This window comes from Bos indicus, chromosome 2 (genome assembly GCF_029378745.1).
Source record: "Bos indicus isolate NIAB-ARS_2022 breed Sahiwal x Tharparkar chromosome 2, NIAB-ARS_B.indTharparkar_mat_pri_1.0, whole genome shotgun sequence".
Lineage (NCBI taxonomy): Eukaryota > Metazoa > Chordata > Mammalia > Artiodactyla > Bovidae > Bos > Bos indicus.
In genome coordinates, this window is record NC_091761.1 from 107,508,670 (window position 1) to 107,530,570 (window position 21,901).

The following is a 21,901-nucleotide window of genomic DNA, read 5'->3' on the forward strand; positions in this document are numbered from 1 at the left end:
TCTGTCTCCAATGCAGGAGACCTGGTTTCGATCCCTGGGTTGGGAAGATCCCCTGAAGGGAATGGTTACCCACTTCAATATTCTTGCCTGGAGAATTCCATGGACAGAGGAGCCTGGCGGGCTATAGTCCATGGGGTCCCAAAGAGTCAGACATGACTGAGTGACTCACATACACATACATAATGAGGCCAGTCAACAGCATTCAGCACTGGGTGGTCTGTTCTGGCAAGCAAGGAGGAGATGCTATTGGCAAGAGGGAATTCCAGGCCAGTCTCAGTGACAGCGTGGAGCTACCTGAACCCACACTTTACTGTCTTCCAGAAACTCTTCATCCTGCCAAGTTAGGGTTATAAATGCGAAGATTGGTCCACTGGCCAAGGACTGTCAGGACCTACCTGGTGGAGGTAGATTTTGCAACACATCTTTGTCTTCTCTGAGCTGATGTGGTTGGTAGCTTCAGTTTGGCTGCAAGACACATTGCCCGTTGAGATGTCAGCCCATTTTCACTCATTTCCTGTGTGTTACATTTCATCATTTTTCAAACTGCAAGTTACCTGAGGGCTTTTGTGTCTCTGCTTTGTAGTAGTATTGAGGCTAGTTTAACGTTTATCAAGCCCTATGTGTCAGGTACTGGTCTAAGAGCTTCACACAGAGGAGTTCATGTCATCCTCTTAACAACCCTGTTCTTTTTTTTTTTTTTGTAACTTAAAAAATGTTTTTGGCTGTGCTGAGTCTTCGTTGCTGTGCAGGCTTTTCTCTAGTTGCAGTGAATGGGGCTATTCTCTAGCTGCGGTGCGCAGGCTTCTCATAGCGGTGGCTTCTTTGTTGCAGAGCATGGGCTCTGTGGTGCTCGGGCTTCAGTAGTTGCAGCACGTGGGCTCCGTAGTTGTGGCTCTTGGGCTCTAGAGCACAGGCTCAGGAGTTGTGGTGCATGGGCTTAGTTGCTCTGTGGCCTGTGGGATCTTCCTGTACCAGGCATCAAACCTGTCTCTCCTGCACTGACAGGCAGATTCTTGACCACTGAGCCACCAGGGAAGCCCATCAATCCTGTTCTAATTGCCATTTTGCAGATGAGAAATCTGAGGCCCATAGAGGGTAAATAACTTGTTCCAGGTCATGCAATTACCAGTGACTGGTCTACGAACTGGCGCTGCTTGATCCCTCCCCTGTATGGCTTCTGGTAGCAAAGATGTGGTCTCCTTAAAAAACTCGTCTGGGAAGTGAGTGGTATATTTCAGTTTGTTCTCCAGGCATGGAAGGTTTATTTATTTATTTGTATATTTTTGCTATATAAATTTGTGTATTTGTATATTTCTACAAAATATATTTTGTATACAAAATTATTGTATACAAATTTGTATGCAAAATCTGTATATTTATTTGTATATAAATTTATTTATAAATATAAAAAATGTATTTGTCTCCACTGGGTCTTTAACAGCTATGGGAAGGCACCAAGGTGTGGTGGGGGGGGCAGGGGGCACTGTAGTGTATGCGGATAAACATTAGACATGGAGCCACAAGCCCTCGGGTTCAATTCCTGGCCATGCTGGCTAGGAGCCTTTGACCTTAGGCAAGTCACTCGCGCTTCCTGAGCCTCACTTTTCTCGCCTGTCAAATGGATTAAGATGCTCTACCTTAGAGGGTTGTTGTGAGTGCATGAGAATATGAATATTAAAGTGGTTTGTACCTAAATTTAGGGTGATGAAATGATCATGGTTGCTAACTTTACGTTTTTTTTTGTTGTTGTTATTGTTGGCTGCGCCGTGGGGCCCATAGGATCTCATTTCCCTGACTAGGGATTGAACCTGGGCCACAGCAATGAAAGCCCAGAATCTTAATCACTACGCTAACCAGGAATTCCCATTATCTTAAAAAAATTTTTTTTTATTTAAAAAAAAATTGGTCTGAAACAGCTGGGGCCATTGGCATTTGTTCTCCACCCCAGAAGGAGCGATGAGTATGGGTGTCCAAAGACCCTCTAAGGGGAGATTTCACTCCATCTCACTCCCTAGGGGCTAGGGGATAGAGGAAGGGGCTTGCAGAGCTGGAGACCAAAGCTTCTGACTGGGGGCAGAGTGGGGAACTCCCCAACTGGGAAGAGGATGGGAGTCTGAGGGCCCTAGGAAGATGAGACCTATGCTCAGGCTAATCCCTTGGGATGATGGAGCCTCAGAGGGATGCCTTAAGGCATCAATATCCAGGGACCAGGTTGTCAAAACCCTCCCTAAGCTGTCTCAGTATTAAAGTACTGCCATCTGACTTTACAGGCTAGAAAATGGAGCCTGAGGCCCCGAGAGAACCAGGTGTCAGAGGGTCCTGGGAAATGTTCCCAAGGTGGGGGACTCCCAGGTTCCTATGTACCTCTGAGCAAGGGTAGGCTCCACCAAAGCACAGAAGGTAGAGACTTGGAACCGAGTTACCTGGCTCAGAGGGATAAGGGACTGGGCCACGTATTAGCATGCTGGGGCTGCCCTAACAAAGTTCCATGAACAAAATGGCTTAAACAACAGAAATCTGTTGTCTCACAGCTCTGGAGGCTGAAAGTCTGAGATCAAGACACCAGCAGGGCTGTGTTCCCTCTGAAGGCCCAGGGGAAGGATCTATTCCCGGCTTCTGGTCATTCCTGGGCTGGTGGGAGCATAACTCCAAACTTCACATGGCATTCTCCTGAGTGTGTTTGTGTCCACATTTCCCCTTTTTATAAGGACACCATTCAATACTCTGGTCACCTGATCCCAAGAGCCATTGGAAAAAAACCTGGTGCTGGGAAAGAAAGATTGAAGGCAGGAGGAGAAGAGCGTGGTGTAGGATGAGGCGGTTGGATAGCATCACTGACTCGATGGACATGAGTTTGAGCAAGCTTTGGGAGACAGTGAAGTACAGGGAAGCCTGACGTGCTGCAGCCACATGGTCACAGAGTCAGACACAACTCAGCAACGGAACAACAACTTTCATATTAGAAAAGGAGCCCACCCTCTCCCAGCATAACTTCATTTCCAAATAAGGTCATCTTTTACTCCTTGGAAAGAAAGTTATGACCAATCTAGATAGCATATTCAAAAGCAGAGACATTACTTTGCCAACAAAGGTTCGTCTAGTCAAGGCTATGGTTTTTCCAGTAGTCATGTATGGATGTGAGAGTTGGACTGTGAAGAAAGCTGAGCGCTGAAGAATTGATGCTTTGAACTGTGGTGTTGGAGAAGACTCTTGAGAGTCCCTTGGACTGCAAGGAGATCCAACTAGTCCATCCTAAAGGAGATCAGTCCTGGGTGTTCATTGGAAGGACTGATGCTGAGGCTGAAACTCCAATACTTTGGCCACCTCATGCGAAGAGTTGACTCATTGGAAAAGACTCTGATGCTGGGAGGGATTGGGGACAGGAGGAGAAGGGGATAACAGAGGATGAGATCGTTGAATGGCATCACTGACTCGATGAACTTAAGTTTGAGTGAACTCCAGGAGTTGGTGATGGACGGGGAGGCCTGGCATGCTGCAGTCCATGGGGTCGAAAAGAGTCAGACATGACTGAGTGACTGAACTGAACTGAACTGGAGGTACTGCGGATTAAGATTTCAACCTATGAATTGGTGGTGTGTGTGTGTGTGTGTGTGTGGTGGGCGGGGGAGGGTGCACAATTCAACCTGTAACAGATGGGTCTCACACCCTGAGTTTCGGGGCATAGTTCACACACTCTACTTAAACCCAGCTGACTCTCACATGGGCATCTTGGTTCACCCTTTCCACACCCTATGAGCCTGGAAGGCTTACCACCTCTCCTTTGCTGAAAGAGGTTGGGAGTAGTAACGGGTGGCAGCCGGGACATACATTGAAGATGCCCTGTCAGCAACCTGCTTCCCGGCTGTGACCATGGCAGGGTCACAGCCTCCCTGACTCTCAGCTGTGATGAGGTCAAGAGGAGGATGGAGAGGGCCCAGACTGGACAAAGTGCTCAGCTGATTCTAGCTGCCTTCCCCTCTCCCTGCTGTCGACTCTGAATGTAGAAAATCTTCTTTCAGGTTGAGTGGAGACCCAGCTGAGGGCAGGGCTGTGTGGGTGTGTCAGTTGCTCGGTTGTGTCCCACTCTTTTGCGACCCCATGGACTGTAGCCCACCAGGCTCCTCTGTCCATGGGATTCTCCAGGCAAGAATACTGGAGTGGATAGTCATTCCCTTCTCCAGGGGATCTTCCCCACCAGGGATTGAACCCAGGTCACCTGCATTGCAGGTAGATTCTTTACCATCTGAGCCAGAAGGCAGGGCTGGGAGAGGGTAAATTACGAGTCCAAGGTCACAGGGTTAAACCTCTTCTCCCACCCGGAGCCCATCACGCCCAGCACCCTGTACTCCGCCCGCGATGTTGGTTTCCCTCTCCTGGGTCTGGCCAGTGCCACTCTCCCCTGCCCATCAGCTCCATCCTGGGTTCTCCCTGCCACATCCTCCTAAGGATTCAGGGACGCGTCTTCATCAGCTGTACAGTGAGGGGAAGTTAGGGACATGGCAATGTGCTAAGTGCCATTTCATCCAGACCCCAAGGGTCAAATTGGGATCCAGTGTCGCCTTCCAGAGACTTTGCCCTTGGGAAAGGAGAAGTGACTACTTCAGGGAGTGGGGGGGGCGGGGGGCGGAGGTTGAGGAAACTGAGCCAGAGAATCTTAGAGCTGGAGGGAACTTTGGAACGTCCTGATTACAGGCCCTTCTGGCTACGATGGAGAAACCAAGGCCCAGGGAGGGGAGGTAACTGCCAAGGTCAAATGTTGGGCGGTGCCCGGCAGCAGGAGCCAGGCATCTGGGGCTATGTCGGGACCGGAGGGACAGGTGGTGCGAGCTCCCCCAGGTCTGTGAGCTCAGTTCTCACGGTCGGAGGGGCTGGCGTCTGCGGAGGGGTCGCCTCCAGAACTCTTGCGGGGAGGGCAGGCTAAAAGCAAGGTTGATGCGTGAATCTGGGGATTGTGGGAGTGGAGGGCGGCGCACCCGCCCGGGGCAACGAGTGGGGCACGGGAGAAGGGGCTGGTGGAAAGGTGGGGTCCTGCGGGGGCCGGCGCGTGGGAGCCGAGCTGGCCGGGGCGGGGTGAGTCACCGCCCGCCGCCCGCTCCCATTGTGCGGCCCAGCAGCGGCGGCGGAGCTGCGGAGCCGAGCGCGAGGAGGTGGAGCCGCGGGCTGCAGGCTCCGGCGCCTGCGTCCGCCCGACTCCCCGCGGCCGCGGGCGCCCCCCGGCCGTCCGACCCTGCGTGGCGACAGGCCCCGGAGCCCGCGCGGGAGGGAGATGGGGCGCGGCGGCCGGCCCAGGCCTCGCACTCTCCGGAGCCCCGAGGTACCGCAGGGCGGGGCGGGGCGCGGCGCGCCCGGCCCGGGGGTTGTCCGGGGTTCGGCGGGGCCTGGATGGGCGCTGGGGAGGCCGGGGGGATCCGGCTCTGGAGAGAGTGAGGGGGCGGCGGCGCGAGACTCCTGACCCCGCCCTCCTTCCCCAGGGCTCCCCATTAGGTTCGCGCAGCGCCCCCTTCTTCTCACCCGGGTCACGGGTCCCTCAGTGAGTCCGAGCCTCCCAAGCTGCTTCTCCGGACATGGCCAACGGAGTGATCCCGCCACCCGGGGGCGCCTCCCCCCTACCCCAGGTGACTGATGCTCGCGGGGGTGGGAGAAGAGGAGGGGGAGGGACCGCAGGAAGAGGCGGGGGTGTCCTCTGGTCGATTCTGTGACCACCCCGCTCCCGATCCAGGGATGGAGCTGGGCAGGGATATGGAGAAGGAGGGGGGTCTTTTGGTATTTTTCTGGTCTGTTGACTCCTCTGGTCCCAAGCCCTGAGAGCCTGGGAAGTTGACCCCAGTCTGGGCCTCAGGGAGTAGAAGATGGGGTCTGCTGGTCTCCCCCACCTCCACCTGGGGCTTGGAGTTGGGGTAGGTGTGTCAAGTTCATGGATCGAGGGTCCTTAGGAGAGGCTGCTGGGTCTGCAGGTCCGGGTGCCCTTGGAGGAGCCACCTCTGAGTCCAGACATGGAGGAGGATGATGACTTGGGCAAGACCTTGGCTGTGAGCAGGTTTGGGGACCTCATCAGCAAGCCCCCGGCCTGGGACCCCGAGAAGCCCAGCCGCAGCTACAGCGAGCGGGACTTTGAGTGTGGGTAGCCTGGGGACCCCTAGTGTGGCCGCCCTCACCACCATCACCTTCATTTGCCACCATCACCGTGCTCACCACTGGCTGGGTCACCCAGGGCCATCTTATGCTGGACGCTGCGCTGGGCCACCACGCCGTGTTAAGTCATCCTGCCTCACTCACCCATCACCTGTCTGCCTGCCAGGGGAGCTGGGCCCCAGACACAGGGGAGATGTAGGGAGATGGGCCGGAGGCCGCTCTTGGTGACCTTCATCTTCCTCAAGGCTCTGTCCTTCCTCCGGCCCTGCCCTTTCCTCTCGGCCACCTCTCCTCCCCTCTTTGTTTCGGCTGACTCCACCTTTACCTTCCTTGCTGTATCCTTGCCTCTCATACCCCCATCTTCCCCTCTCCATCACTCCATCCCCCCCTCTACCAGGCCTTACCCATGACAGGCTGTGGATACAGGTGTTGGGGGGAGCCTGACTCTGGAGGAAGGACCAGGGTGCCCTTCTTTGTGGCCTTGAGCTAGAATAATAAGGTGTGTGCCCCTAGGGTGGTGAGGGGCCCCCTTCTGCTGTGGGGGCCCCAACCGGCTCTCCTGCACCCCCAGTTCACCGACACACATCCCACCACACCCACCACCCGCTCTCGGCGCGCCTGCCTCCACCCCACAAGCTGCGGCGACTGCCCCCCACCTCTGCTCGGCAGACCAGGAGGAAGAGGAAGAAGGAGAAAACCTCTGCTCCCCCCTCCGAGGGGACTCCTCCCATCCAGGAGGAGGGGGGAGCCGGAGTGGACGAGGAGGAGGAGGAAGAGGAAGAAGAGGGGGAATCTGAGGCTGAACCTGCAGAGCCCCCACCCCCAGGGTCCCCAACAAAAGCAAAGGTAGGGACCCCTGAAGTGGGGCTGGCTGCTCAGGGAGGGGCGCGGAGAGGAGGGGAGGCTTGGCAGTTGGGGGTTGGGGCTGAGTCGGGGCACGGACCCAAGGCACACACGGTTTATCCACAGTTCTCCATCGGAAGTGACGAGGATGACAGTCCCAGCCTCTCCGGGAGGGCTGCCTTCACCAAGCCCCTGCCCTCGGTGGGCCCGAGCTCGGACAAGAGCCCCCAGCACTCTGTCAGGTACCGGCCCCTGGCCCAGCCCAGCGCAGGTCCCAGGCTCCTTCCTGAACCCCAGAGAAGAAGCTGGGAGGAGACGAGAGAAGCGGGCAGAGGAGGCAGGCAGGGCGTACCCCTTCTCTGCACGAAGGACCAGGAGGGTTGGCAGGGACAGTCTTCCAGGAGAGAGAGGGTGTCTGGGTGGAGAGGAGAATGGGACAAAGAGGACCTGGGGACCTGTGTGATAGGCTTAGGAAGGTGGAGATAAGCTTTTTCTCTGCCCAGGAGAAGCCTGTGTTTAGTCCCCAGGGGGGCCAGTCCAGCCCTGTCCCAAGCTGGGGGAGGGCAGGGGAACCCCCTCACCTGGCCCATCTCCATCGAGCTTCCCTGCCAAGTTCAAGGCTGCCGTGTTGCCTCCTCAGCTCTCCTAGTCCCCGGGCCCGCGTCTCCCGAATCACCGGAGAGAAGGGCCGACCGTGGAGCCCGTCGGCCAGCTATGACCTGAGGGAGCGGCTGTGCCCAGGCAGTGCCCTGGGCGGCCCGGGCAGCCCAGAGCAGCAGGTGCCCACTGACGAGGCAGAGGCCCAGATGCTGGGCTCTGCGGACCTGGACGATATGAAGAGTGAGTGACACACACTCCCAGGGGTGCCCAGCCTGTGAGAGACCTTGGAGAAGCTTGGTGCGCTCCCCTACCCAGGGCTGAGCCCCCTCTGCAGTATCCCTGCCTGCTGGAATGTGGCCAGTGACAGGGAGCTCACTACCTCACCAGACTATGCCTCGGGTGCCAGAGCTGAGATTTCCCCTGATGACACCCCTAGCCTTCCGTCCTGGTTGTGTCCTCTGAGTCACCCCTGGAATGAGGCAACCCCCACATGATGTTTAGAGACATCCTTGTACCCCCTCTCCCGAGGCTCCTCTCCTTGGGGCAAACTCTTGTTAACCCCCTCACCCCGAACCAGACCCCTGAGTCTGGGCCACTCATCTTGTGTCGGGGCCCCCTTGCTCCCACCACACCACCCTCAACTGGGCCTGGCTGTGATCTCGGCACATTCCTTCCATCTTATCAGTGCCCTGGTTTCTGTGCCACCTGTCATCACCCATGGGGCACTGTGCCCAGGCCAGGGGCATCACCGACCCCTCCCTCCTCCCCCTTGGAACCACAGTGTGTCGGGGTAGGGGGAGGAGTTGGAGGGAGGGCTTTGAGCTCAATACGTCATGGAAAGTTGCCAGGGCCTGAGGACAGGGACAGGAACAATCCGATGGCAGCAGAAGCAGCAGCAGGAGCAGCGGTGGCAGCGGGATGGGGGGGCCAGGGGGAGGGCGTGTTTACAGACCCAGCGTGGGGGCTGGGAGCATCGGGGAGCAGGCTTGGGGAGCTGGGGAGTCAGGGTTGGGAGGCCTGGCCACTTGCAGCTCTGGTCGGACCAAGACCACCGCTGTCCAAGCTCCTATCTCTCCGGAGAGCCAGGGCTCTGGGAAGGAGCAGGGGCTGCAGACTCAGCCATCTAGGGGATGACGAGCCCACTGGAGGAGGTCACAGAGCCCAAGGGGGCATCGAGCCCTGGGGCCGGGGACACTGAGGGCCAGGTCCCTGGGAGGGCTCCAGCCCCCAGCCCTCAAGACTCGCTGACCTCAGAGGACTTAGAGATGTTTGTGCTGGACTTTGAGGACTATGACCTGTGGGAATCCATCAGGGGCCAGCTGAGCCCCATGGCGGGGGAACTGGCTTGTGAGTAACTGGGCTGCTGGCCTTGTCCCGGCTCCGGGCCTGGAAGGGGTGCGTGGGGAGAGAGGGACGGAAGCTCTGCCTGACTGTACCCACGCGGGGGACGTGGGTGCCAGGGGGCACAGGCAAAGTGCTGAGGGTGCAGAGCCTGGGGACTTACGGTGGGTCCTGGCTCTACAGATTGAGAGGCAGTGGTCATGGCAGGGGCTGTGGACCAGGGTGGGTGGGGGTCTGCCTTTTTCCTGTGGCTTAGCCAGCGTCCCCTCTGTGACTTTGGACTAGTCCTGTCCCCTTTCTGAGCCTCAGTCTCCTCATGTACGAAATGCGGCCCCCCACCCCGGACAATGTGGTTTTGTTGGCATAGCCCCTGGGTGACTGTGGCGCCCCCCCACCCCCCGTCCCCCAAGTAGACTGGCTGGGTGGAGCAGGGGGAGCTGGCCATGACCCCCGGGGGGCCCTGAGCTGGTGCCCTGGGATGGCAGAGCCCACCTTCTCCGCAGGTCACCGGCTGGAGGACAACCCCGGCATGCGGCGGCACCTGGTCAAGAAGCCGTCTCGCACGCAGAGTGGGAGGGGCAGCGCCAGCGGCCTGGCCCCCATCTTGCGCAGAAAGAAGAAGCAGCAGCAGCTGGACCGGCGGCCCCATGAGGTACCTGACCCTGCAGGGATGGGCCTTTCGTTTCCTCTCGCCTCTCTTCCCACCTTCTCCCTCCCTCCCTGCCTGCCTGGCCCATCACCCACATCCCCAGGACGGCCAGGCCCACCTGGCGGCCCCTCAGGCCCTCACCCTGGGCACCCCACCCCAGGTGTTTGTGGAGCTGAACGAGCTGATGCTGGATCGCAGCCAGGAGCCCCACTGGCGGGAGACGGCCCGCTGGATCAAGTTTGAGGAGGATGTGGAGGAAGAGACGGAGCGCTGGGGGAAGCCCCACGTGGCCTCGCTCTCCTTCCGAAGCCTGCTGGAACTCAGGAGGACCATAGCCCATGGTAGGGGCGCTGCAGAGCTCGGCCGGCGCCAGGCTGCCCAGCTCCTGGGACGATGCCCTGGGGCCAGGCGAGGCCTGGCTGCCCCTCGGGAATGTGGGGTCCGCACAGCCGTATTCTGAGGGCCGGGGCTGTGCCTGGGGACCTGGTTCTATACCTGGTGCACAGTAGGTGTCTGTCCAGGCAGAAAGCCAACAGATGACCCCTTTCTGGGCAAGGAGGGGCCGTGCCCTCACCCCGTGCTCTCTTTTCCCATCCCATGTGGAACTGTGTATCTGCCTGGGCACATGGGATGCTATGCTCACCCAGCATACTTGCCTGCCCTTGGGGGAGCAAGGCCACTGAGGGGGGGGGGCGGTGTGTGTGTCTATATCTAATGGGAATGAGATCCCTTCCCTGTCTGTTCTCCCAGGGGCTGCCCTTCTCGACCTGGAGCAGACCACTCTGCCAGGCATCGCACACCTCGTGGTAGAGACTATGATTGTGTCTGACCAGATCCGGCCGGAGGACAGAGCCAGTGTCCTTCGCACTCTGCTGCTGAAACACAGGTGCCAGGCTGGAGCGCCAGGGAGAGGGGATGGCCTTCAGGTTCAGTTGCCTTCCAGGAGTGCAGACTCTCTCGAATGGCTCTTTCCAGTCTGCTTGAATACCTCAAGTGACAGAGAGCTCATTCCTTAACCCATTAGAAAGTATCAACCATTAGAAAGTTCCTTCTTACACTGAGGCAGAGAGAATGGAGGCCCCAACCCTCCATATCTAATTTCCCCATGACCTCAGGCCACCAAGGGCCTCTCCTGCTCACCTGCCTGCCCCCTCTGCCCTCTCTCCAGCCATCCCAATGATGACAAGGACAGTGGCTTCTTTCCCCGAAATGCGTCCAGCTCCAGTGTGAACTCGGTCCTAGGAAATCACCACCCAACCCCCAGCCATGGCCCTGACGGCGCAGTGCCCACCATGGCCGATGACCTGGGGGAGCCAGCCCCACTCTGGCCTCACGACCCTGAGGCCAAGGAGGTCAGTTGCTTTGCTCTGACCTGGGCTGGGAAACAGCAAGGGTTTCATTGAGTGGATCAGGATGGTTGGATGCTTGGTGCCAAGCTAGGCATGGAGAAACAGGAGGTTTAAGTGGGATCATGGGGCAGGGCCAGGGGAGCCACTTAAATAAAGCTGCGGTGGTGGTGGGACTTGGAGGAGGGGTCCAGATCCTGGGCTGGTCTCCTCCTGATGTGGGGCACATCACCAGGAGCCCCCACCTTGGCTGGGTTGGGGGTGGTGCAGGGAGAAAGCAAGATCCAGATCCAGGGGTTGGAGGCAGAGCCCAGGCCTGGAGCGAGGGATGGGAGGGCCTGCCACGGCCTCCGGTCTGGGTCCCAGCCCTATTCCAGTTCTGCGTCCTCAGAAGCCCCTGCACATGCCCGGGGGAGATGGTCACCGGGGGAAAAGCCTGAAGCTGCTGGAGAAGATCCCTGAAGATGCTGAGGCTACTGTTGTGCTCGTGGGTAAGGAGGGCTGGGCGCTGGGGATAGGGGTTATAGGGCGTGGATGCCTCCACCACAGTCTGCTTGTCTTGACTTTGGCCTGCAGGCTGTCTCTTCCATTCTAGCCAGGCCCTCAGCCTGCCCCTTCTCTTCCTCTCAGCCCATCTTGCCCCAGCCTTTTCTTCCCTAATCCTCTGTCTGCTTCCTGTTCAGTTTTCTGCTATCTTGGCCTGCTGCCAGTCCATATAGCACCTTTGTGAGAATTAGACAAAGGCACCTCTTCCTTAATACCCTTGATTTCCACCTGTTGGTAAATTATAATAAATATACAAGCATATAAACAGATAGGGCTTCTTTAGATTGGAGTTCCTTTATGCAGTGTGCAACCTGCTCAACAAGTACATGATGGCCCCAAATATCCCCTGCAGGGCCTGCCTTGACCATTCCCCCTTGCCCAGCACCCTGCGCCTTGCTCTCCTTCCAGGCTGTGTGCCCTTCTTGGAGCAGCCAGCGGCCGCCTTTGTGCGCCTGAACGAGGCTGTACTCTTGGAGTCTGTGCTTGAGGTCCCTGTGCCAGTTCGCTTCCTCTTCGTGATGCTGGGGCCGAGCCACACCAGCACCGACTATCATGAGCTTGGGCGCTCCATTGCCACCCTCATGTCTGACAAGGTGGGTCTTGTTCCCTGGAGCCCTGTTTGTCCCTTTCACTGCCCCCCAGTGGTACCCACGGATGCAGGGATGCTACTCCCCCGCTGGGTGGAGGCAGTACTCTGGAGTGGTGGAAGAAAGGGAGCCTTGGGCTGAGGCACAGGGAGGTGGATGCAGGAGAGAAGCCCAGACTCTGAAGCTTTGGATGTGACAGGAGACTTGAAAGGGAGGCAGGATCCTCCAGGGCTTGGACAGGAGGGCCCTCTAGCCAGGGATGGTGTTCGAAATACTGACCAGCAGGCTGTGGGCACTCTCCAATCAGAATGGAGGTTGGATTGGTAAGGCCATGCTGGGCATCACTGTTGCATTGTGGAAAAGTCTGGAGACTCTCCCAGGAGGATAGAGAATGCTCCTCGGGGTGAGGAGTGGTATTCAGGGCCGTGGCTCCCTGCCAGAAAGGACCTGAGTCAGAGCTCTGACCAGCATCCTGGACCTGTGTGTGTGGCTGAACATCCCCCTCTTGCCTCTGGCTCTGTGATGGCCCAACACCTCCTCCCTGAAGGCCCCCCTCCCTGGGCCGTGGGCTGAGGCCCTGCCTCTCCTGCCTCCAGCTTTTCCACGAGGCTGCCTACCAGGCAGACGACCGGCAGGACCTCCTGAGCGCCATCAGTGAGTTCCTGGATGGCAGCATCGTGATCCCCCCGTCCGAGGTGGAGGGCCGAGACCTGCTGCGCTCCGTGGCTGCCTTCCAGCGCGAGCTTCTCAGAAAGCGCCGGGAGCGTGAGCAGACGAAACCCGAGCTGACCACCCAGGGCGGCTACGTGGCCCCCGGGAAAGGTCTGACCCTATGGGGCCCGGGGCCCCCTGCACCCATGTCTCCCTGGCCCCATCTGACTCCTGAGTCCCGCACTCTGGCTTCCAATCCCTGACCCATGTCTCTGCCCTGGGACCTGGGCTGGGAAGGATGCAGCCCAGGGCCTGTTCCCAGCACAAGGTTCCAGCAGCCCCTGTGTTCCCCCAGAACTGTCGATGGAACTGGGGGGCTCTGAGGCCACCCCTGATGATGACCCCCTGCTGCGGACTGGCTCGGTGTTTGGGGGGCTTGTCCGGGACGTGAAGCGCCGGTACCCGCACTACCCCAGCGACCTGCGGGACGCCCTGCACTCCCAGTGCGTGGCCGCCGTGCTTTTCATCTACTTCGCTGCCCTCAGCCCCGCCATCACCTTCGGGGGGCTGCTAGGTGAGGGGCAGGAGGAGAGGTGAGGGGACTCAGTGTCACCTGCAGCATTCCTGGGCCAGGGGGTCCCATGGTCACTTCTAGGATGCCTGTAATGTGAGAGGGAGTGGGGCATCCGGTCACCACCCTGGGGGGCTGGTGCTGACGGTGCTGCTGGTAGCCCTGTCTACCACTCTGGGGGGCACTGCTCTGTATTTCCTGGGTCCCCAGGTTAGGGGAGGGCTTCCCTGGTGGCTCAGATGGTAGAGAATCTGCCTGCAATGGGGGAGACCTGGGTTTGATCCCTGGGTTGGGAAGATTCCCCTGGAGGAGGGCATGGCAGCCCACTCCAATATTCTCGCCTGGAAAAATCCCTATGGACAGAGGAGCCTTGCGGGCTACAGTCCATGGGGTCACAAAGAGTCGGGCATGACTGAGCGACTCAGCACAACACAGCACAGGTTAGGGGAAGCTAGTTGAGAAAGGGGGGCCAGGTGGAAGGAGCTGGGCAACAGCCATCCCACTGACCTCCACTCGCTCCAGGGGAGAAGACGGAGGGGCTGATGGGTGTGTCTGAGCTGATCGTGTCCACGGCTGTGCTTGGCGTCCTCTTTTCTCTGCTGGGGGCCCAGCCGCTGCTCGTGGTCGGCTTCTCTGGGCCACTGCTCGTCTTCGAAGAAGCCTTCTTCAAGGTGACTGTCACCCAGTCCCTCCCCAGGGGCCACCTGCTCTACCTCGCACCCCTGGCCCAGGTGATGGGCCTCCGGGGTGGCTCCCTCCACTCCCTCGGGGTTCACCTGTCCCGCCTGTCCCGTGGGGCCCTGACAGCCCGGGTAAGTGCCTCTCTCTGCTGATCTCTAGTTCTGCCGGGCCCAGGACTTAGAGTATCTCACGGGCCGTGTGTGGGTTGGCCTCTGGCTGGTGGTCTTCGTCCTTGCCCTAGTGGCCGCGGAAGGCAGCTTCCTGGTCCGCTACATCTCACCTTTCACCCAGGAGATCTTCGCCTTCCTCATCTCGCTCATTTTCATCTATGAGACCTTCCACAAGCTCTACAAGGTGGCAGCCCCCAGAGGTCTTGGGGGTGGGTTTACGTGGGGGCTGGGCAGCGCCCTGGGTAGGGTGTGGAGCACTGGAGGGGGAGGGGACAAGGAGGAAGGGGGCTGTGGGCCCGGGGCGGTGAGGATGCTCTCAGCCAGATCTGAGCTGAAATGCAGGAGTCAAAGCCAGAGGTTTAAAGTCTGGGATTCGCCTGCACTGGTATGGGAAGAAAGGGGAAGAAAGCACCCTGTCAGTGCTTCTGGGCTGGGGGTCCTTGGGTCATTGTGTGTAGGGGAGCGGCATGGATGTGTGTGAGATGGAGCTGGATGTCCTGTGTTACATTGCCTGGTCAGGGGTGGGAGGGAGGGGCCCGGGGAGGGGCCCGCCCTCGCCCTTGCCCTCACAGGTGTGTACTGATGCTGTGAAGTCAGGCTCACCTGCCCAGGTGAGCACTGGGGCAACCTTGTAATCCACCCAGGTGTTCACGGAGCACCCACTGCTGCCATTCTACCCCCCTGAGGGAGCCCTGGAGGCAGAGCTGGACCTGAATGCGAGTGCCCTGCCCCCCACCGAGGGGCCGCCGGGCCCCAGGAACCAGCCTAACACGGCTCTGCTGTCCCTCATCCTCATGCTGGGGACCTTCCTCATTGCCTTCTTCCTGCGAAAGTTCAGAAACAGCCGCTTCCTGGGCGGCAAGGTGCGTGGTTGGCAGGAGTAGGGCCTGTAGAGTCCCCGTGGGCGTCCCTCCATTCCTGCTGGCACCATCGGGCTCCGCTCTGGAGAGGAGAGGCTCCTCCCTTCTCCTGGTCATGGGAGAACGCAGCCAAGTCCGTGTAGCCCCCTGCCCCTGTCTGAAGTCCTCAGAGAAGTGTGACCAGGAGACTAATGCCCTCCTGGGTTGGGTGGGCACCTGTGGGGTTTAAAGGGACAGGTCAGGAGACTTCTGGCTCCTGCTCAGGTTTCCCTGGTAGCTCAGCTGGTAAAGAATCCTCCCGCAGTTCAGGAGATCCGAGTTCTATCCCTGGGTTGGGAGGATCCCCTGGAGAAGGGAATGGCAACCCACTCCAGTATTCTTGCCTGGAGAATCCCACGGACAGAGGAGCCTGCTGGGCTATAATCCACGGGGTCGCAAAGAGACATGACGGAGTGAATAATGCTGCTACTACTGCAGGCTCAAGAAGGGTCTGGGTAATAAACCCCCATGTCAGTCTCCTGACTCTCCCCTCATCCCCCTCGGACTCCCTTCCCCTGACTGGTCCTTCTCAAGGCTCGCCGCATCATCGGGGACTTCGGCATCCCCATCTCCATTCTGGTGATGGTCCTGGTGGATTACTCCATCACAGACACCTACACACAGGTGAGTGAGCCCCGACACCGTCTGGCAGCTGGTTCTCATCCCCAAGGCCTTGAGAGGGTGGCTATAACAGGTCCCCACTGCCCCAGCAGCCAGTCAGGGCTGGAACCCAGCTTCCCTAGTGCAGCTGCTACATGCTGGTGCCGCACAGGGGTGGGTGGGGGGTTTCAGAAGCAGCTGCAGAGGACAGCAGGGGGTCTGGGGCTGTGTGTGACCCTAGTCAAGACTCTTGGGAGAACCGGTGTGGGACTGGGGGCAGAAAGACAGATGCCCCCAGAGCAGGTCTCCTGACAGCTCCTCTGGGGCTCAGGGAGAAGGTGGATCATTTCCTCATTCACTGCCAGACCCTTGGAGGGACAATGACTTTGGAGGATTACAGAACTAATTTTCCCCAAAGCTGTTCACACCCCAATTCCCTGGAGCCCTGGTGCTGGGGACACAGAGCCGGGCAGGAACAGCTGCTATGTGGAGTCACTGGCGTCCCTGAACCCGATCTTCCTTCTGGCCGTGCAGAAGCTGACGGTGCCCACGGGGCTCTCGGTGACCTCCCCCAGCAAGCGCACGTGGTTCATCCCGCCCCTGGGCAGTGCGCGTCCGTTCCCGCCCTGGATGATGGTGGCGGCCGCAGTGCCCGCGCTCCTGGTCCTCATCCTGATCTTCATGGAGACACAGATCACCGCGTGAGGGGACTGGGCGGGCCCCGGGCGGAGGAGGTGGGAGAGGAGTGGGGTTGGGGGACTGGCAGCCCCCGGGGGACGGTCCCTGGCCCTGGGCACGGTGTCCCCGTGGTGCTCTGAGAGGGTATCTGTCGCCACCACTGCTTGCAGGGTGGCACTTGACAGTCCTCAGAACACCCTGGCAGCAGCATGCTCTCTCAGTCTGTGATCCTCACATGTGTCTCATTTTGGTTAAACCACAATGACGTGGTGAGAGTTGGCATCTGGCTTTTGTGGTATTTGAGTATCCACAGTATTGGGAATTTGCCTCAAACTTGCTTAAATGTGAGAACTTCAGTTTGAGAGCTTGGAAGAGAAAGCTGGCAGGTCCTGGCGGACAGCCTCTGCTCTGCATGTCCTCCGCCCACTTCTGGTCCCTGCTGGGTGTGCCCACCCACCCCTCACCCCTGCTCTCCCCCAGGCTCATCGTTAGCCAGAAGGCACGGAGGCTGCTCAAAGGCTCTGGCTTCCACCTGGACCTGCTTCTGATCGGCTCCCTGGGTGGGCTGTGTGGCTTGTTTGGGTTGCCCTGGCTCACGGCCGCCACCGTCCGCTCCGTGACCCACGTGAATGCGCTGACTGTTATGCGCACTGCCATTGCGCCCGGCGACAAGCCCCAGATCCAGGAAGTGCGGGAGCAGCGGGTCACTGGAGTGCTCATCGCCAGCCTTGTAGGTGAGAGCTCCCACCTTGTAAAGCTCCGGCCCCCACCCCACAGACTTGCCTTCTGGAACCTGAAATCCTTTCTCCATCCCCGACTTGACCCAGATCTCTTCTGAGTTTCCAAACGCATCATAAATAGCCCTGGCTCTGACCCCATACCTGTTCCTTGACACTCCACGTGCTTTTTGCCTTGGTTCTCTGTCCTTGGTTCTCTGTCCGGCTCCATCTTCTCTAGATCTCAGTGACTGCACAGGCTCATCTGTCTCTGAAGGTGCTGTTGGAGGGGTCCTGTGGGTGTCTGTCTCCTCCTCCAGGCTTGTCCATCATCATGGAGGTGTCTATCTCCTCCTCCAGGCCTGTCCATCGTCATGGGGGCTGTGCTACGTCGGATCCCACTGGCCGTGCTCTTTGGGATTTTCCTGTACATGGGGGTCACATCGCTGTCTGGTATCCAGCTGTCCCAGCGTCTATTGCTCATCCTCATGCCGGCAAAACACCATCCTGAACAGCCCTACGTGACCAAGGTAGGGCTGGGAAGCATGGAGATGGGGAGACGGGGTGATGGGGGGACTCCGAGGGACCCCAGCGCTGGAGATGGACTTGATGACTGGAGGATAAGTTGGGACCTGCGGAGCTGAGTCCCTAAGGATGTGGTGAGACCCGACACCTGTTCCCCAGGTGAAGACCTGGCGGATGCACCTCTTTACGTGCATTCAGCTGGGCTGCATCGCACTGCTCTGGGTGGTCAAGTCCACGGCGGCCTCACTCGCCTTTCCCTTCGTGCTGCTGCTCACAGTGCCTCTGAGGCGTTGCCTTCTGCCCCGGCTCTTCCAGGACAGGGAGCTGCAGGCGGTAAGGGATGGTGCTTGGGTCTGTCTTAGGGGGCCTGGGTCCTGGATTCAGGGAGGCCTGGCTCCCAGTCTCTTCTGTTGTGTGACTGATCTTCTGAAATCTCAGTGGGGCTCCTGGGTTTCTGGTAGCTCAGCTGGTAAAGAATCTGCCTGCAATGCAGGAGACCCCCGTTGGATTCCTGGGTTGGGAAGGTCCCCTGGAGAAGGGATAGGTAGGCTACCCACTCCAGTATTCTTGGGCTTCCCAGGTGGCTCAGTTGGTTAAAAATCCACCTGCAATGCGGGAGACCTGGGTTCGATCCCTGGGCTGGGAAGATCCCCTGGAGGAGGGCATGGCAACCCATTCCCGTATTCTTGCCTGAGAATCCCCATGGACAGAGAAGCCTGGCAGGCTATAGTCCATGGAGTTGGAAAAAGTTGGACACGACTGAGTGACTAAGCACAGCACAATGGGGCTACTAATTGATTCTCCCGTATGAAATTGTGATGATTAAACACGAGTCCAGGTAAAGCAATGAGAAGGGTGGTTTGGTGTGAAGGAAGCAGAGGCTGTTGCAGACAGTTGTGCAGGTTGTGTCCTGAACAAAACACACAGCTAAGGGACGGGTGGGGTGGGTGGCGTTGAAATGCATCCTGAGCCCTGCTTCAGTCAGCTGGAGCAGGAGGCCTCACTCCCCAGGATCTAATGCCTGATGATCTGACGTGGAGCTGATGTAATAATACTAATAGAAATACTGTGCACAATACATGCAATGTGCTTGAATCAGCCCAAAACCATCTCTACCCACCACCCCCATCCTTTCTGTGGAATACCTGTCTTCTGTGAAACTGGCCCAGGCTGGGATCCTCTGAGCTAGAGGAAGGGACATCTTTTTGAAAACTGTCCATTCACACATGGTGTACAAAGGCACCCCAGGAGCTCGGAGCACCAAGAAAGTTTTTCTGTGTGGTGGCTCCTATCATCATCATTAGGAGGCGTCACTAGAGGGTGACCTGAAGCTTTTGGCCAGAGGGAGGTGCTTCAGCCTGGGGCCATGGTCCCTAAAGGTCTGGGGCAGTGAGGGCTGCCATCCAGAGGAGGAGCTGATGAATGGGAGGCAGCAAGCCCACTTCCCCTGCCTTTCCCAACTTTCTACTCCCTTCTACAGCTGGACTCTGAAGATGCTGAACCAAACTTTGATGAAGATGGCCAGGACGAGTACAACGAACTTCATATGCCCGTGTGATCCTCCACCACGGCGCCGCTGGGAGACCCTGACACCTTAGTGATCAACACCTGGGCCCCAGTCAGAGCCCAACCCCAGGGCCAGCTGGCTCCTCATGACCCAGAGACGTGCCTGGAACCACTACCGTTGCCTCGACCAGAAGGACCCCCTGACTCTACCCTTGGCGCTGACCTCGTCTCACCCAGGTCCTTTCACAGACCAGACTGGCACAGGCTTTGAGCTCATTATAACCACACTCCTTGTCTTGTGTCTGCTTTACTTTCTTGTTCCCTCTCTGGTTTCTCGGGTCATGCTTACCATCTGGAATTGGAAGAATTCTGTTTTCAGGGTCATCAAAATCAGGGAGAGTTTTGAGGCAAGGACAGAATTCTTGGGGGAAATGGAGAGAATGGAGACCATAGAAGGTCAGAGATGGGCCTTATCACCCACCCCCAACCCCACCCCCTACTCCTCTGAAGTACAGTTCAGCTGCTGGAGGCTCAAGGTCTGGCTTAAGGTCATTTGCCATTAATGCAGCCCCAGTTTAGAAGGGGAGGGAGAGAGAGGGGAGAGAGAGCACGTTGCTCTGCTTTAGCCTCTAGGGAAACCAGAGCGTCCCAATGACTGTGGAGCTACTGAGGGGAATGGAAAATGTTTTTCTTTTCGTCATCCTTGACATTCCGAAGAGCAGGGACAGTAGCTGCCCAGTCCCCTAGACGCCAGGGTGGAGCTGGATTTGGGGTCCCTGGACCATTTTAGATTCTCCAGGCTTAAAGGAGAGGCAATTCTGGGACTCCTGAGGCCACTCCTTGTGCAACAGTCTTTGTTAGGCCAGAAATAACCTGGGAGGCCTTGAGGAGGGTGCAAACTGGGAGCCCGTTGCGTCACAGTTACTAGGCAACCAGCAGCGTGCTTTAGCCGTTAGTCCCTGTGTTGCCCTCTGGTGGCCGCTCTCTTACACTGCAGGCCCTGTCCGGTCTGCGCCCGGGAAGCACTGCCACCTGGTGGACCCGCTGTGGTCAAAGATCCCATTCAAGTACATTTAGTTCCTCCTAGGGAAACAACCGGAGAAGGCAATGGCACCCCACTCCAGTACTCTTGCCTGGAAAATCCCATGGACGGAGGAGCCTGGTGCGCTGCAGTCCATGGGGTCGCTAGGAGTCAGACACGACTGAGCGACTTCACTTTCACTTTTCACTTTCATGCACTGGAGAAGGCAATGGCACCCCACTCCAGTACTCTTGCCTGGAAAATCCCATGGACGGAGGAGCCTGGTGCGCTGCAGTCCATGGGGTCGCTAGGAGTCAGACACGACTGAGCGACTTCACTTTCACTTTTCACTTTCATGCACTGGAGAAGGAAATGGCAACCCACTCCAGTGTTCTTGTCTGCAGAATCCCAGGGACGGGGGAGCCGGTGGGCTGCCATCTATGGGGTCGCACAGAGTCGGACACGACTGAAGCAACTTAGCAGCAGCAGCAGCAGCAGCAGCAGCAGGGAAGCAACTCCTAGGCCTTCCCTGGTGGCTCAGTTGGTAAAGAACCCAATTGCAATGCAGGAGACCTGGCTTTGATTCCTGGGTGGGGAACATTCCCTGGAGGAGGGCAGAGCAACCCACTCCAGTATTCTTGCTTGGAGAATCCCCATGGACAGAGGAGCCTGGCGAGCTGTTGTCCATGGGGTCGCAGAGTTGGACACGACTAAGCAACTAAGCATAGCGTAGGGAGACAAGAGGGTGGGGCAAAGAGGTGTCATGGACTCCCGTGAACACCTGAACTGGGATGCCTCGACCCTACGTTAACGACTTCCTCTGGGGCTGGCCCAACTTCTTCCTTCTTCTTTCCCCATTTTCCTCCCAGATGTTCAGGCCAACAGCTTAGAGCCCTGAAATTTGGAGAGGGCATAGAGAGCTGTGAGACTGTTCTGTTCATAAGGAAGAGAGACGCCAGGTGTCCCTCCAGCTGTCCTCGGTTGTCATTCAGACTTAAGTATTAATGTTTCAGTCCAGTCGGCTGCTTAAGTCTCTGGCGCCATGAAGGCCTCCAATTGCATCTGCCCTCTGTGAAGACAAAATTCCTTTTCCCTTAGATGGGCCAAGGGCAGGTGGAATTGCTGAGGAACTTCGCCAAGGAGCAAAGTGAAGGTCAAATATAAACTGGGACAGAGGCATGCAAAGCCGATACAAAATGCGGAGATGGCAGAGGCCACACGTAGAGATAGCCTTGGCAGAGATGCTTTGCACGCGGGACCCTGTGCCTTTCCTGAGCTCTAAATCAGGTCGCCTGGTCCCATCTTCTGGGCCTTGGGGCAGCTTCCCTGTTGGGTCTTGGGGATGCTAAGACGCCCACGGGAAGGAACCTACTTCTATCAGAACACCTGAGAGGAAGTAGTGACCTGGGACCTGAAATCTCGGCTCTTCATTGGACAGAGTTTGTGTCAGTCATCTCTGCCTGGCGAGTAACTGAGAACTATGGGCGTTGCTCAACTGGAAAACTGAGAAACTAGGGGGCGGGGCCTTTGGAAACTGAATGAGTCTTCAGTTCAGTTCAGTTGCTCAGTCGTGTCCGACTCTTTGCGACCCCATGAATCGCAGCACGCCAGGCCTCCCTGTCCATCACCAAGGGTCAGGTGGCCTCCAGTATAACTAGGCCCTCGAGGCCTCAGTCAGAACAATGTGGATGATGATTTAGCTGCTAATTCGTGTCCGCCTCTTGCGACTCCACGGTCTGTAGCTCGCTAGGGTCCTCTGTCCATGAGATTTCCCAGGCAAGAACGCGGGCATGGGTTACCATTTCTTTTTCCAGGGGATCTTCCCAACCCAGGGATCAA

At 58.0% G+C, this 21,901-nt stretch overlaps 1 protein-coding gene and 1 long non-coding RNA gene across 4 annotated transcripts; one reads left to right on the forward strand and one right to left on the reverse strand.

The window, feature by feature from the left end:
• Window positions 1–683: 683 nt before the first annotated feature.
• Window positions 684–5,578, reverse strand: LOC139177533 (uncharacterized). Its single transcript, XR_011561978.1, has 2 exons — window positions 5,512–5,578; window positions 684–3,363 (listed from the first exon to the last, which is right to left on the reverse strand). It is a non-coding gene; the product is annotated as an uncharacterized lncRNA (long non-coding RNA).
• Window positions 4,715–19,351, forward strand: SLC4A3 (solute carrier family 4 member 3). 3 transcript variants are annotated; one of them, XM_070772937.1, is made up of 23 exons: window positions 4,715–4,736; window positions 5,472–5,615; window positions 5,955–6,117; window positions 6,704–6,978; window positions 7,102–7,217; window positions 7,616–7,815; window positions 9,420–9,568; window positions 9,726–9,906; window positions 10,316–10,451; window positions 10,734–10,917; window positions 11,303–11,402; window positions 11,866–12,050; window positions 12,641–12,866; window positions 13,051–13,269; window positions 13,789–13,937; window positions 14,107–14,301; window positions 14,762–14,980; window positions 15,551–15,640; window positions 16,151–16,317; window positions 16,775–17,028; window positions 17,371–17,540; window positions 17,695–17,868; window positions 19,016–19,351. In XM_070772937.1, the coding sequence occupies exons 2-23, from the start codon at window positions 5,565–5,567 to the stop codon at window positions 19,091–19,093; spliced, it is 3,681 nt and encodes a 1,226-aa protein (XP_070629038.1). In that variant the 5' UTR covers window positions 4,715–4,736; window positions 5,472–5,564; the 3' UTR covers window positions 19,094–19,351. The 3 variants fall into 3 exon arrangements, with proteins under 3 accessions (XP_070629038.1, XP_070629029.1, XP_070629045.1); XM_070772928.1 differs by lacking the exon at window positions 4,715–4,736 and adding an exon at window positions 5,166–5,314; XM_070772944.1 differs by lacking the exons at window positions 4,715–4,736; window positions 5,472–5,615; window positions 5,955–6,117; ... (1 more) ...; window positions 7,102–7,217; window positions 7,616–7,815 and adding an exon at window positions 8,589–8,922.
• Window positions 19,352–21,901: the final 2,550 nt, after the last annotated feature.

Bases quoted from the DNA above. Each gene is read 5' to 3' on its own strand.
- SLC4A3 (XM_070772937.1), top strand. From the start codon at position 5,565: ATGGCCAACGGAGTGATCCCGCCACCCGGGGGCGCCTCCCCCCTACCC. The intron at 10,918-11,302 runs GTCAGTTGCTTT...CTGCGTCCTCAG, and splicing joins ACGACCCTGAGGCCAAGGAG to AAGCCCCTGCACATGCCCGG. The intron at 16,318-16,774 runs GTGAGGGGACTG...GCTCTCCCCCAG, and splicing joins ATGGAGACACAGATCACCGC to GCTCATCGTTAGCCAGAAGG.